At 61.9% G+C, this 15240-nt stretch overlaps 1 protein-coding gene across 1 annotated transcript in view; it reads right to left on the bottom strand.

Moving 5' to 3' along the window:
- ADGRB1 (adhesion G protein-coupled receptor B1) overlaps window positions 1-15240 on the bottom strand; it is a 93973-nt gene that overhangs the window by 73963 nt on the left and 4770 nt on the right. Inside the window, 1 exon segment of the mRNA XM_031669793.1 lies at window positions 5256-6258. Within this exon segment, the coding sequence (XP_031525653.1) occupies window positions 5256-6039 (784 nt within the window). The 5' untranslated portion in view covers window positions 6040-6258.

Genomic DNA, 15240 nt, shown 5'->3' with positions numbered 1-15240 from the left:
CTCCGTGGCCGGTCACAGCCCCTTGGCCAGCAGCACAGCCTCCCACTCCCCTGCGGGATCCAGGAGCCCAACAGAAGTGTGGGTTCACACTCCACACCCAGTTCCAGCCCAGCCTCTATACCCACTCCCTGTGGGTACACGAGGACACACACCACACACAGGATGCAGGGACACACACCACACAGGGACACACCACACAGGGACACACACAGGGACACACACACTACACAGGGACACATAGGGACACACACACAGGGACACACACACACACACACACAAGGGCACGCAGGGACACACACACTTGCTCCCAGGCCCCAGGACGCTGCTTTTTCATTATCTTCCATGTCGCTTCTGCAATAAAATTCTTTAATTAAAACATGAATATTTAAAACAACCCTTGAGAGAAACGGCCCCATCTCACCCAAGGCGGAAAAATGCAAAGGGAGGCAGTGGCGAGATGAGGGCCAGAGAGAGCCGGCAGGAGGAGCCTGGCAGCCTGGGGGGCCGTGGGGCGTGGGGAAGTGCAAGGTGGAGGGGAACAGTTGCTTGGCCTGAGGAGTGTTTGCAGAGTCTGATGCATGACGTGGCCATGTGGCATTTGGACAGGCCGTGTCGGGGGCAGGGCTGAAAATGGGCCACGGGCTGGCCTGGGCTCCCTGCTTGCTCCTGCACTTGGCTGTGTGTTGCCTGCTAGGGGCAGCGACGGATGGACAAGCCCGTCCCAGTGTCCCTGGGGCCCACAGCCAGGGCACAAAGCTCTCTGGGCACAGGTCTCAGCTGGCAGGATCTGGGGTCGACCCTGCCTCCACTCAGCTGTGTGTCTGCTGAATGGTCACCTGCCTCTCTGGTCCTCATGACACCCCATCCCCCACACGCACACGCACACGCACACACGGACACATACGCACTCACATACACTCACACATGCACTCACACATTCACACTCATACACATGTGCACGCACACACACATTCACACACATACATGCACGCACTCACATTCACACACATGCACGCACACTCACACAGTCACACACATGCACACACACATTCACACACAGGCACACACGCACACACATGCACACACACGCACAGCTCTGAGCAGAGCTCACTGCAGAAGCCCTAGTGTTACCACCCGGTGGCAGCATCAAGTAGCTCTGCCATCAGCCTACCACTTACAAGCCGTGTGGCCCTGGCCGCTGCCTTAACATGTCTGTGTCTGGTTTTCTCCAGCATGGACTGACTGAGTGCCTGCAGCTCCCAGGTACTGTTCTACACTCTGGGGGGCACATCAGGAAACCGGCAATGGCTGCTTTGTGTTGCTTACATCCTGGCCTGGACAATCAGAAGTGGACACAACAAATAAGGGAAATTATGCAGTATGTTGAGAGGTGACACATGCATGCAGAGACAGAGGCAGGATAAAGGGCCAGAGAGTGGGGCCAGAGCTGCTGCCATTTTAAACAGGATGGTCAGGGTAGCCTGCACTGAAAGGTCACATCTGCCTGAGGACGGGAAGGCGGGAGCCCCGCGGGTCTCTGGGAAAGACTGTTTCTGGCAGAGGGAACAGCCACGCGAAGGCCCTGAGGCAGAGGGTGCCTCCACGGAGCTTATCTCAAGGGCTGTTCAAATGCGGGTGCCTCTGGCACAAAGTAAACACTCAATAAATGACTATTACTACTGAGATCACTTTTGCTCCTGTGGTCCTGGAAGCATCAGGGCCTTCTGGGCACAGGGCATGGGCACTAGGGTCTGAACAGTCTCTGGGCCCGGGTGACCACATTCCACTCCCCGCTGCACAAGATGACAAGCTCCCTGCTTCATGTTGCCAGCAGCCGAGTCAATGTGCCCTCCAGCCATCTTTCCATAAGGCCAATGGCCCCTGCCCCACAGCCTTTACCTGTGTTCTGTCAAAATGGCTGCACAGAGCCCAGCCTCGACACACACATTCACACCATGCATGCATGTGGCGCACACAAGCACGTGTGTAATGTATGCACACATGCACACGCACTTGCACCCACACTTACATGGGTGCACACACACTACATATATGCACGAGCACATATGCACACACACGTATGCCATGCATGCAAACATGGGCACATGCCACACTTGCACACATACATGCGTGAACACACATGCACACACAACATACTTGCATGAATACATGCGTGAACGCACATCCTCCCACCTCCTTCTGAGCACCACTTCCAAACATTCCCTTTCTCAGAATCTCCGTGCACACCCCGAGCTGCTCGAATATCCCTGCCTCCCATCTGTCTCTGCTCCCTGAGCCCTCTAGAGTCCCCCTGCCTAAGAATACGAGAGGATATTGATATTTCATCGTCAACATCGCTTCTGCTCAGAAACACTTCACCCCTGTTCTCATTCCTCAGGGCAATCCAGGAGACAAGATATTTTTACTCTTTCTGTTTTAAAGATGAGGGGCCTGAGGGGATGAGAGAGCTGATGGAATTGGCCCAGGGACACAGCAAGCCGGGTCAGGCTGGGATTTGAACCCAGGCCCTGGGGCTTTGCATACGTGGCTCAGAAGCTATTTTCAAGCATCCTTTGCCCCTCCCTCGCCCTGTCCTGGTGCTCCAGGTGTCAGAGTTGCCTGTTCACGTGACACTGCCAGCTGGCTGCCTCACGGGCAGCTCACACTCAAGTCCCACTCTGACCTCCAGATCTTCTTCTCCCTGCCACCCCAGCCCCACTTCCTCAACTCAGCCGACATCCTCCTTTCTGGTGGGACACCTGGGAGGAGCTCCATGCCCATGTCCACATCCTTTCATCAGTAAGTCGATCATCAGCTGCACCCCCCAAGGACCTCCTCTTCCCTCCCGCTGCTGCTGCTACGTCCTGACCAGGCCAGTGGCAGTCCCCTCCCGAATGCCTGCACCGGCTGCCAGCCTGTCTCAGGCTTCCCCTTGGGGCTGGCGTCTGGTCTGCACTCACAGCCCAACCATCTGGCTCTTCTGCCCAAAGCCCTGCTAAGGCCCTTGGGTTCCCAAGATAACGTGGGATCTCCCACGGGAGGCCCGACCACCTTACACCCCAGGGTGCCTGCACTCAGTAGGTGCCCAGTGAGGAGTGAAGCTCGGCGCTCCCTCCGACACCCACGTCACACGGTGCCCCAGCCTCTCCATGCATCACATGCGTCTGTCCCGCCAGCTCTTTCCAACAAGCTCCACGCTGCTCCGAGCACTATTAGGAATGGCAGAGCTGCTGCCCCCTGAAGCTGCTAACAACCAGCTCTCCAGTAGTGGGTGTAATCTTGGGCCGGGCCCGAGACCCACCAATCGGAGGGAAACACCCTGCCAAGGAGTTGGTGTTCTGCCAAGGAAGGAACCAAGGCTCTGAGGGGTTAAGTGACCAGGAGTGGCAGAGCAAGATGCATGGCCAGGTGTGCCTGTGACCACTGGGCCCAGTCCTCCTGCAGCCTCCCACCTCCCAAACCATCCACCGCCCCATCTCTGCTCCCTGAAAGAGCCCTCCATACTCTGCTTTGTTCTCTCCCCAGTCCCTCTCAGGTGCTCATCCCTGCCATACCGTGGAAGCCGCCCTCGCCAAGGCCACAGTGACCTCCACTCTGCCCGGTGGGGGCTTGGTCCTCAGCCCCTCCCACCCAGCCGCTGGCGGCACCTGACACCGCTGATGTGCCCACCTGTCCCAACACGGGATGACCACTTGGCTTCCTGGCCCCCCACTGCCCAGGGGCACTGCCTCCCTCCTCCTCGGGCCACTGGAGGGGTGGGCCGAGCCTCATTCCTGTCCCTCCTTCCCCTGGCCCCTCTCTAGCCCCACTCACAGCCTCAGAGAGGCTTCTCATCTGGGATCCATTGCCCCGCGTCATGGGTAGAACCATGCTCCAGCATAGCTGGCTTCCTTTGTAGCCCTGTGTAGCCTGTTTTGTGCCTTTAAACACAAAATTCTGAGGAGGAGTCCACAGGCCTCACTGGCCCTAGAGAAGTCAAGGCCCCTGGATACCCCTAAGTGTCCCACTGCCCCAAGATGGCCCTCCAGCCTTGAGTACACAGCCTGGCCTCACCCCCAAACACTCGATGTACACAGTCAGCCCCCGCCTGGCATTGCAAACTCAAACCCCTCCAATCCCCCAATCCTCCCAGATGCTGCGACCAAAACCCTGGGCTTCTTTTTCTTTCTTGCACGTCACCCGTCAGCAAGGGGTCTCCATGCCTTAGGTGTGCACAGGACCCATCTCCTGCACTGAGGCCCACTGGGCCCCCACAAGGCTCTACCCCGAGGACCCTGCTCCTTTGCAGGTTCCTGCCTCATTAGCAGGAAAAGTCAGTGTCCCAGAGGCTGGCAGCCCCACAGGACTGGCCCCTGCCCCTCTGTGCTCTCTGGGCACAAAGCCACCCAGGCCTCTGCACTTGCCGTTCTCTCTTCCTGGCATGAGGTTCCCCTACCTGTCCCGAGCTTTGAACAAGGTCCCTGGTCCTCACAGCCTCCCTGACCTCCAGGTACAACAGCAACCCTGCCGTGAGAGGCTGGCCCTGCCTGGTTCTTGTGCAAGGTTCTCATCGCTGCCCGACGCCTGGCTGCTCGTGTCTTCTTGCTTAGGGCTTTCCTTCCTCCCTTATGCAGCTTCCTGAGAACAGGGATCTCAGGGTTTTCACTGCTGCAGCCCCGGCCCCAGCACCTAGAGCGCATGGCAGATGTGATTCATCCACCCAGACCATACTCAACCCAAAACCTCATCTCCTGACCACATCTCCACAGAGCCCACCTGCCCACCTTTCCACCCAGCCGGAGTCCCCAGGAGCATCATCCAGCCCCACAGGCTCCTGCCGCCCCCAGCCCCCGGCCCCTGCGGCCTCTGACTCATTAAAGTTGTCCTGCCGGAGAGAAAGGGTGGGCCCTCTCCCAGCCAGGAGGATGACCCTTTCCCATCCTGGAGGAAATTAGGCCTTCAACGCTCAACAAGCACCCACCGAGTGCCCGGGCTGGCCCTGCACACTTGCAGTGACCTTCACTCTTACTCTGTGCACAGGTGGATGGAGCAGGCGCCTGGGAGGGTGCCAGGGTGCATACTCCCCAGACAGCGGTGCTAACCAGGGCAGCCCTGCGGAAGAAGACCCTCACCCACCTCCCCTGCCCACCCACCTCCGCCTGTCCGCCCACCTCCTCTGTCCGCCCATTTCCTCCATCCACCCGCCTCCCCTGTCTGCTCACCTCCCCCTATCTGCCCATCTCCCCTGTCTGAAGGTTTCCCCGCCAGTCCCTCACCTGTGGCGCTGTGCCCGCCCCGGTCCTGGGTCAGGCTGGTGAGGCAGTTTTCAGGGCCACCAGCCACCGCATCTCTCAAGCAGACATCCCCGCGGGGGGTCAGGGGGCCCGCGGCAGGGCCGCCCGCCTCGCCGCCCAGGCAGGCACAGGGGGTCTGCATGATCCCGCAGGGGTGCGAGCTGCGGCTTCCGGCCAGACACGCGTCCAGCCAGCGGCACAGCATCTGACAGGCGGCACGGCTGGGGTTGCGGTTCCCCACCACTAGGTACTCCACGGAGAAGTCGTCGCTGGGGCCCGGCGGCCCAACCCGCGGCCCGAGTTCGTCGTCCTGGGGTGGCTGCTGGCGCCGCATCTGCAGGAACTGCTTGCTGGCCTGCAGGAAGGCCAGGGGTGCGGAGGGGTCGCAGAGCCGCAGCACCTCGTCGAAGCTCTCCACGCCCAGGTAGGTGCGCGTGGACTCGAGGAAGGAGTCGAACTGGTAGGTGCGGACGCGGCCGGGGCCGCTGCAGGGCACGGGCGCCTTGGCCACCTTCATGTACAGAGTGTAGCGCCGCGGATCCGGGTTGCGCAGCGTCCAGGAACAGCGCGAGGCGTTGGCTGGGAACACAGCGGCCGCTGAGAAGTAGCCGAAGAACTTTCCCTGCACCAGCGTGGCGCACGGCTCGGGCCCCGGCCCTGCGTCTGCTCCGGCGGCAGCCCGCGCGCGGCGCCCCAGCAGCAGCAGCAGCAGCAGCAGCGGGGCGAGGATCCAGACGGGGCCCGGGGCGGCGGCCTGGCCCCTCATCCTAGCTCGCGGGGCCGCCGGGGTTCCGCGGGCTGGGCAGGCAGGCACGGACCAGGCCTTGACATGCCAGGGTCCGGCGGCGGGCAGGGCCGGCCCGGCGGGGGCAGGGAGGCGGGGCAAGGGTGGGATGGGAGAGGGCCCCGCTTCAGGTGACAGAGAGAGCAGCAACGGCTTCTAAAGTCCAGGGCCCTGGTGCCAGCCTGTGGCCACCAGCAGCATCTGGAAGAGAAAGAGCAGAGGGTCAGAGTGAGCCCCTGGGGAGTCATGGGCTCTGGGAGGAGGGGGCTTTCTCAGAGGAGGCAGCTCAGCCGGCTCCCAAAGAGGGCAGGAGGACTTTGGGCCACAGACACAGGCCCTGGCACCCTCCCAGGCACCTGCTCCGTCCACCTGTCTGTCTGCCACCCACCAGCGTGACCACCTGCAGGGGCAGTGGCCCAGCTTGGGGAACAAAGTACCTCCGCCTCTACCCAAGCCTGAGCAGGGAGGGGCTGGCACTGCACCTGGGGCTTTTGGCGGTGCCCTTTTGCCCAGGCAGCCTGGCTTGGCTCCCGGGGGCCCTGGCCTGCCTGCCTGTCCGCTCCCCTCACTCTGCGTGGCTGCCCCTCTGTGAGTGAAGGGTGCAGCTCTCTCAGGCTCTCTCTCTCCTACTGACCTTGGTCCCTCCTCTCTCACCTTCCTCCTTGCCGGGAAGATTCTGCAAACCCCGTGGGAAGGGAAGTGGGCCCGGAGCATGGGAGAAAGGTTACTCGGGCCATTCCCCAGCCTTCAGTTTGGCCCCCGAGCCCCTTCTAAAGGCTTGGGGAGCAGGAAGGGGGTGTAGAGCCTCAACAACAGTGACTGGATCTTTGGGGTGAGAGGGGTTCAGATTTGGTGCCCCCCAGGACTGCCCTCTGCAGCCTCCAGCGTCCTGTACCCAGCTGGTGCTCCTGCCAGGAAGCTCTCTTTCGGCCCTCCCACGTGGCCCTTCATGCCCTAAAGCTACAGGCACAGGGCCTGGGGAGGGATGGAGAGGGGGATGGAGCCACCAGGAGCCACCTCACCTTCGCCCTTCCTCTGCAAGGCTAGCATTACTTCCCATCATTCATGATGGGAAAACTGAGACACAGAGAGAATGCATAATTTACCCCGTCACAGTGAGTGGGTGGGAGAACCTGTACATGAGCCCCAGGCTGACCCCAAATTTGTGCCACCAGGAGATACCTCCCCGCTCCAGGAGAGGGCCCAGGTTGAGTGACTGCCCACTCACACTGGCACAGGTGAGCAGAGGCGCAGCGAAGGCCCTGGATCGGGGGCTGCCCTGGGCCCAGCGGGCATTCACTTCGCTGTGGACCTTGGCAAGCTCCTTCTGCCTACAGACCTCAGTCTCCTCACCACCTCCAAGGCCTCTGGCCAGGCGGTCCATTCCACCCAGCAGCCGAGCCAGTGCGGGAGGGAGGGGAGCTGCAGCCAGTCTCCCTCCCCGAGGCCACCCGGCCTCCTGGTGGGGATGCCTCCACTCTGCTGACCACGCAAATGCTGGTTGCCCGCCCACGGGACTTGCTGCTTCCTGCTGCCCAGGCCCAGCTGGCCGGCAACACAAGGTCAGTCACTGCTCTGCAGTCCCCTCCTGGCGTCCTTCCTGCATAGCCTTGTAGGCAGAGCAGGGAGCTGGGCCCAGGCAGCCTCGAGGCCTGGTCCTGGCCTGAGCAGAGGCTCTGAGCCCATGGGAGCCAGGAGGCCGGAGGCTGGACTCAGGCTGTGCCCGGGACTGCAGAGTGGCCCCGGATAAGTCTCACCACAGAGCCTCAGTTTCCTTATCTGTAAAGTGGGATGGGTGCCCCACTGCTCTCAGCAAGAGATTAAGAGCTGGGTGGGGGAATTTTAGCCAGGGGGGTGCAGGAAGTGCTCCCAGCGGGGGAAGGAAGCTGGCTGGGGCTTCTGGATCCGGGGACAGACATGGCCCAACCTGCCCTCCATGGTCTTGTTCCTGGCAAACATTCCAGGCTCCCAAGAGAAAAGCTTTTTTTAAAGGGGCAAACCTACAACACAATCTTGCCATCCTGGCGCCTTTGTGGCAGACCTGGGAAGGCGCTGCCATGTCCCCTGCCTCCTGGAAGCCCTCCTCCAGTCCTGCCCCCAGACACGCTTGGCTGGGTGGGCTTGGACAAGGCATGGAAGAGCCGGGCTGTCGTGGGCGCCCCCCACCATCCCATGGAGAGACAGTGGCTGTGGGCAGGTCCCACCTGCCTGTGTGAATCCCACCCAGCCTCACCTCACGCTACAGTCCCAGGTAAGCCCAGTCCTGGGTGAGTATCCGTAGAGCCTGGCAGAGCACCAGTCCCAACTGGTGCTGACCCAGCATGACCCTGACCCCTCCACAGGCCAGCCAGCCTCACTGCCCCACATGCCCCTCCAAGTGCCAAGGAGGCCCCAGGCAATCCTGTTAGCCCTGACCCTGAGTTGGTGTCACCCCCAGATGCACCACCTTTCCCAAGAGGGACCCGCACAGCTCAAGATGCCGGGGCCCACCTCTCCCCTCCTCATCCCAGGCCCTGGCAGCTCCACCCCACAGCCTTTCTAGGGTGGGGCAGGTTCCTGGGGCCTGCGGTGCCAGGAGCGGGCACAGGAGCTGGGGTATACAAGGACCAGCCGCTGTGGGCCTTTGGCCGGGCATGGAGTCTTTAGTGCCTCGGTCATCCCATCTGGAAACTGGTACAACCTGGCAGCCTGGAAGGGGGGCATAGCCTTATAAGCCCAGCTGGCCACGATGCGGCTGGTGTCCGCAACGCCATGTGGACTGTGCAGGCCAGGGAGGGGTGTCCCAGGACAGGCTCCAGCTAGGTGAGAAAACACAGAAGAGTCCATCTCAGGTTCACAGGGATTCAGGGTGTGTGCCAGGCACTCTGTCGCTGAGGCAGCCTGTTACAGATCCAGTTTGCAGATGGGCACAGAGGGGCCGTGCCTTGGTGGAGGCTCACAGCCGGTATGGGGCACCTGAGCCTGGAATTCAGCTTGGGCCTGTGGGTCACCACCCATGCTCTCTGCACAGCATGGCCCAGCATGGCCCCAGAGCAGGTGGACCAGGGCCTACCCCTGCCACTTTCCCCGGGCCCTTGAGAGCTGAGCCGAGTGGAGGCCTCCTGGCATACCCTAGGGCCTTGGCATCACTGGTCACCCCTCATTGTCACCAGCTCACACCACTCCTTGAGCCCTCTTGTGGATGTGAGTCTCACCCTGTAGGCAAGAGGTGGCAGAGGGGATGAGAAGCAGCCGGTGCCCCTATCAGAACTGCCCCTTAGAAGGCCCACCCTGGCAGTGCTGGGGTCACCCTGGGGGTGATGACCCGAGGGAGGGGTGTGAGGGCCAGGAGTGGCCATGGGGAAGGAGAGTGCTCAGGAGGTGGAAGGAGGAGGCCCCAGCACCAGCCAGGCATGGAAACTGTGCATGGCCCACTTCTGGCCTGGAGAGGGAGGAGGTAGGAGGTACCTGCAGGGAGGAGGGGCTAAGGGTCTGGCAGGGCAACACCCAGTGCCCCGGCAGGGACATGGGACCTCAGCGGACTGTCTCGGGGTCAGGAGATGACCCAGAAGTGCCCATCCCTGGGATTCTTAAACCTTGAAGCCCTGGGGTTCCACAGGAGGGACCACAAGGGCCATCAGCAAGTCGAGGGGGGGTGTGGGGAAGGAGGGCTCAGGTTACTTCCTGGCTCCCCAGCGTCCCCTAAAACATCTCTGACTGAGCTGCTCCCCGCGCAGGCCTTGGGAGAAGCCCTATTGGCCAGAAGGCCGGCCCAGCTGACATGAATTTGAGACCCACAGAACTGGCCCGACCCTGCCTTTTCTGGTTGGGCCACTGGGCAACGCTGGGCAGGAGCTCAGGCCATTGTCTTGGCTGATAGCCCCTGAGCCTGCCAGTGGGCACGGGCTCCCCCCAACCTGCCACACTCACCCTCTGCCCTGCCCCCAGCAGACCCACCCATCCCTGAGCCATCCGAGGTCTCCTGCACCCCACCTGCCCACAACCTTCCAATGGGACCACTCCAAGACAGGCCCAGGCGGGCAGAGAGCTGGCCAAGGCCGGGGTAACCAGGGACCACCTCCTCAGGCTCCTGTCCCCCCATGCCAGGCCCGAGCCAGGCACTGCAGCCCAGCTCACATGGCTGCAGTTTCGGCTGACAGTCTAGCTGAGACGGGGTGGGGCATGCAGGGGAGGCTACTGATCCTTCCTGGCACCCAGGGTGGCATCCCAGAGGGGTCAGCACCTGAGTAGGGCCCTGAGGATGAGTGGGTCCCTCTGCCTGCTGGGGGCAGGAGTGGGCCTGTGTAGTGTCCAGGCCAGGAGGAAGGTTAATTCGGACAGGGTCACAGGAGACTTCCAGTGTGCAAGTGGAGGAGGGGCTGGTGGCCCTGGCTGAGATGTGGACGGGGAGAAGCAGATGTGTGTGTGTCAACGTGTGTGTGCACGAGTGCATGTGCATGTGTGCACACGTGTGCCTGTGTGTGCCCAAGTGCATATGTGTGTGCACATGTGTGCCTGTGAGTGTGCATATGTGAGCGTGAACACATACATGTGGCACATTTATACAAGGCCACGTGGCAGTGGGACAGCCTGGGCTTAGTGCTGTACTTGCTGGGATGCAGGGCCAGAGATGGGGCTGGGAGAGGAGGGCGTGCCCCACAGGGTATGTTTAGCGAGAACCACAGTCACAGCCTTGGAGAAAGGGGTCCAGGTCTGAGGCCAACAATGGCTCCACCCTGGGGTAGCTGCTGTGGTATCTGCACAGCCGCACCTCCGGCCTCGGCTCCCCTGGGCTGGCTCACCCTCCTCCCCTCGGCCACACAAGCTCCCAGGTCCCCTCGGTTGGGAGGATGCCCCGGGGCCCCGGGGGTTGGCCCTGGCCCCTCAAAATCCAAGCTCTGTGCTTCTCCAGCAGGTGCCTTGATTTCCCCAGCAGGCCTTTCCAGCCTCATCCTCCAAAGGCCTGCTCTATGCAGCAGTCAGGGACCCTGAAGGTTGAGGCCTGGCTGACCCCTGAGCCCACCCCACGCCAGGCCTCCACTATGAAGACAGAAAGCTCCGGGCATCCAGGCCACAGGTGACAGGGTGGGAGAGGCTCATGGGCTGCCCTCATTGCTGGGGGACCAGTGTGGGGGCTGGCCACTTCTGTCTCTAAGTGTTACAATTTAGTGGCAAAACCGTCATCAACTGTCTTGCAGAGAAGAGAGCAATTGTCTTTGTCCCCAAACCACAGGCCACTTCTCTGGTCATTGGTTTCCATATCTTGGCCTGGGTAACAGCAGTTCCCGCTACCCACTGCCCCTCAGCTTCCCAAGGACAGTGACCAATTACCAGCAAAGCCCTCACAGGTTCCTGCCTTTCTCGTCACCTTCTCCAGGGTCAAACTGCCCTTGTTGTCAGGAAGTTCTTTCTGCTGTCTAGCCCCCATCTCTTCTGCTGCAGAGGAGGCTGGCCAGCTTCTGCGAGGTGGCCTAAGGGCAGGGCGGGGAGTGCTGCTGGTCTCTGGGCAGAGGTGACAGGGAGAGGGCCTGGGCTGGCAGACAGGGGACCCAGAGAGGTGGGACAGCAGGAGCCAGCCACGCTGGGCCAGGGAGCAGAGTTGGGAGCCATGGTGAGGGGAAGAGGGCACCAGCGTTCACTACGCACTGACCGCAGGCCAGCAACGGGCCTGAGATTATACACGAACCCCTCCTTCAATCTCACAGCTTCTGCATGAGGTGGGCAAGGCAGTGACCCCCATCACAGACACCCTCAGACGAGAGGCACCGCAGCCGCCTCCCGCCGCCATCCTGTGCCTGTGCAAACTGCAGACACACACCCCACCCTGCCACCAGGCCTGGGTTCCAATCACACCCTGCACCTCGGTTTCTCCACCATCCCACCCGGGGCGGTGGATGCTGCCCAAGGCCCTTCTCTCGGGCACTGGGGCTCCTCCGTGAGGCTCAGCATCCCGAGCCCACTCTGGGCCCAGTCCACACCGGACAGACCCGACCCTGGGCCCAGGCCTCCTGCGTCCCCTCCCCGCCCACCCCAGGCCACCAATGGCATCCCCAGACGCCAGCCACAAAAGGCACTCTGTTGTCCTGCCGGCCGTCTGAACAGTGCCCGCCTGTGTGTCCTGAGAAAAGGCTGCACGGGGGGAGGGGTGGGGTGGGCACCCTCGGCACCGACTGCCCAGGGGGCTGGGAGGCAGACGGCTGGCCTTCCTCGTTCAGGGTGCCTACGGCTCCCATTCAAGCAGCCTGGTCACCGGAAGCAGAGGCAGCACCGTCCCCCGCCTGTGAGGTCCTGGCAGGGGCCCTGACACGGGCCCAGGACAACTTATTTGTGTGTCTCAGGGGTTCAGAGCCATGAGAAGTGGGCCAGAGAGTCAGGGACTAGACAAGCCAAGGAGGGGTGCCGAGATAGCCTCCCCGCCACAGGGTAACCCCCAGAAGCCACCTGCCCTACCCCAGCTTGTGCCAACTACACCCCCACTGGCCAACCTGCAGGGTAGCTAGGCCTGCCCATAGGGAGCCCAGGTCACGTGCCACCCACAGCAGAGGCAGGCCGGGGTGGGCAGGGCTGCCAGCAGGGTCGGACCCCCTGAGGGTGGGCCCCCCAAGGGCGTGGGAGTCCACCATGTTCACAGGGCCTGCCAGGCCCAGCCCCACCCAGCTGCCTGGGCACAGGGGTGCCCAAAGAATCTGGCCAGAGCCGCTGGCGGGGAGAGAAAGGCCCTTCCTACAGAGACCACTGCTGGAGCTGAGGCAGAAGGGGCCCTGTGCTGTGCCAAGCTCTGCTCTGGCTGGCCCCATGCTCTGCCCTGGCACACAGACCTTCATCTGACCCCCCACCCACAGAGGGCAAGGTGATCGCAGCCTGCAGTTCCCCAGACATGGATACAGGCCCAGAGGGACCAACCGGCCCCCAGTGACTCCAGGGGAAGATAGGAGCTGTGTTATCCCTCATCCCACCCAACTGTCCCAGACCACCTTGGCCCAGCGTCAGACACCAGCTTTCCAATGGCCCTCAGGCTCCAGGCCTCGCTGCACCTCCCCTAGTCTAGGGCTCATCACCCCAAGCCACCTGCGGGCCCTAAAGATGCTCCCTGTGCTGAAGCTCCTGGGCCTCTGTCCCCACCCTGCTGCACTGAGGTCCCAGGCACACTCCGGGGCTGGTCCGAGGCCAGAGTGAGGAGGGTTACCTTGCCTAGGAGTTGCCCTTTAGGGCAGGGCTGCCCAGCCAGGCGGTGAGCCGCTAGCAGCAGTATGGGGGCCCGAGAAGGAGGCTGCACTCAGCCTGGACTCCACAGTGGCTGGTCTCCTGGCTTGAGGACCCCTGAGAGAAGGCTGTACCCCGGGAGCAGGCCCCAACCCAGGCCTCCACCCCACCACGGCGGGCAGGCAGTTATGTGGCAATGGGGAGGAACAGCTGCAGCCAGGGTCCAGCATCTGGGAGGAGCGAGACCGAGGGAGAGAGCAGGTGTGTCCAGCAGGTGAGCAGCCTTGGCGCAAGGCGGGGTGGAGGATGCACGTGTGGCTGTGTGTGCTGCCCGTGTGTGTGCGTGTGTGCATGGGGTGCTGAGTCCAAGTGAAAGCTGTGCAGGTGTGAGTGGTGTGTGTGTGAGCGAGTGTGGGGAACAGAATGCGTGTTCCAGCTGAGCTACACACGTGAGTGTGCACATGTGGTGTGTGTGCTTCGGGGGGGTGAGGAAGTGTGTGCATGTGCAGGGTGAGTGCACGCTCCTTTTGTGAGTTACAAGTGTGTGTGCACTGTTGAAGGGCTGTGCACACGCATGTGTGTAGGTGTGTGAGCAAGTGTGTGCACACCGCGAGTTGCCAGCATGTGGGTCTGCACACGTCTTGCAGGTGTGCGAGGGGCAAGGCGGTTCTATGTGTGCATCTGGGTGCACGTGGTGGAGAGGAAGTCTTTCTGGAGGAGCTGCCCGTGAGATCTGGGCCCAGCACAGGGACGGGCTCTCTGGGACTGGGGAACAGGGAGCGGGTGCAGAGTGCAGGGGCCCTTCTCCTCCCTGAATCCCGTTCCTTTCCCCTGGAGCTCTGAAATCCTATTTAAATGCATTCCTCTGGGGTGGCCATTACCCCAGAGGAGCTGGAACTGGGGCCTCGCCAAGACTTGTCTGGACAGCCCTTCCTCTCCCTGGCACCTCACAGGGTGATGGTGTCCTGGACTCTCTGGCACTCTCCAGGACAGGCAGGTAGGGCCACCCACACTCCTGTCACAGAGATGCCAACTTAGCCTCAGAGAGGTGCTGGCCCAAAGTCGGCCTGCCAGCAGGCGGGAGTGAGATGCCACTGACCGTGTGCCCCCAGGGCCCGGGAGGATCTGCTGGGACGCATGGTGGTCGGGGGTGGGGTGTGGGCTTTGCAAGGCTCCTTCCCCGCCTCGCACCCAGGCCAATGCCCAGCCAGTGCCATCTTCTCAGCTCCTGGCCGCTCCTCTGTGTTTCTTATTTCAGGGACCCCTCAACCACACATCTCAGTCAAGAGTCAGCACCCCCAAAACTGGTCCATAGCTGAGTGAGGCGTGGAGGACAGGCACCAGGACATAGGGACTGTCTCATCTCAAGGTCCACCCCGGTCTCTGAGCTCCCAGTAATCCCCGGGTCCTCCTGACCTCAGCTGCGCTGGCCGGAACAGCTCCGTTGCTTGGTGGGTGCAGGGGAACAGCCTGCCGCATGCTCCTCTCCCAGGAAAGCAAGTAGCTGGGGGCCCAACAGTGAAGCTGCGGAGAGGACTTCTGCTGTGCCCTTCCCCTGACCAAGCCCCAGAGAGGGATGCCCTAGAGAACAGAACGCCACAAGCAGGAGGTGCTGGCAGCAGGGTGTGGCTGAGGTGGCCTGGGGGGCAATGGTCATGGGGGTGACAGGGTGGGGTGAGATGGTACGGGGGCAGTGAGGGTGCTAGTGTAAAAAATGAGGGTGCTACGGCTGTCGAGCAGGACAAGGGACAGAGGGTGGGTGTGTACATGTTTGCATTTGTGAAACCTATGCAGGGAAGGAGGGAGGAGGGGCAGAGGTCCCTACGGGTCCATCCAGGCAGGGTAGCCCCGGACAACAGAGCCTGTAACAGGGGTGGCAGGAGGCGAGGGGACCAGGGCTCTGCAGAGGAAGGAGACTAGTCCTTTGGTACTGATCCTATTTTTTGTTGCTTCCTCAATTAACAGAAACGAGTTAGTATGGAAAAAGGAGAGGGAGGGTGG

The sequence above is a fragment of the Papio anubis genome, chromosome 8 (assembly GCF_008728515.1).
Source record: "Papio anubis isolate 15944 chromosome 8, Panubis1.0, whole genome shotgun sequence".
Taxonomy (NCBI): Eukaryota; Metazoa; Chordata; class Mammalia; order Primates; family Cercopithecidae; genus Papio; species Papio anubis.
The sequence above is the reverse complement of the archived record's forward strand: the minus strand, read 5'-3'. Positions and strand labels throughout refer to the sequence as shown.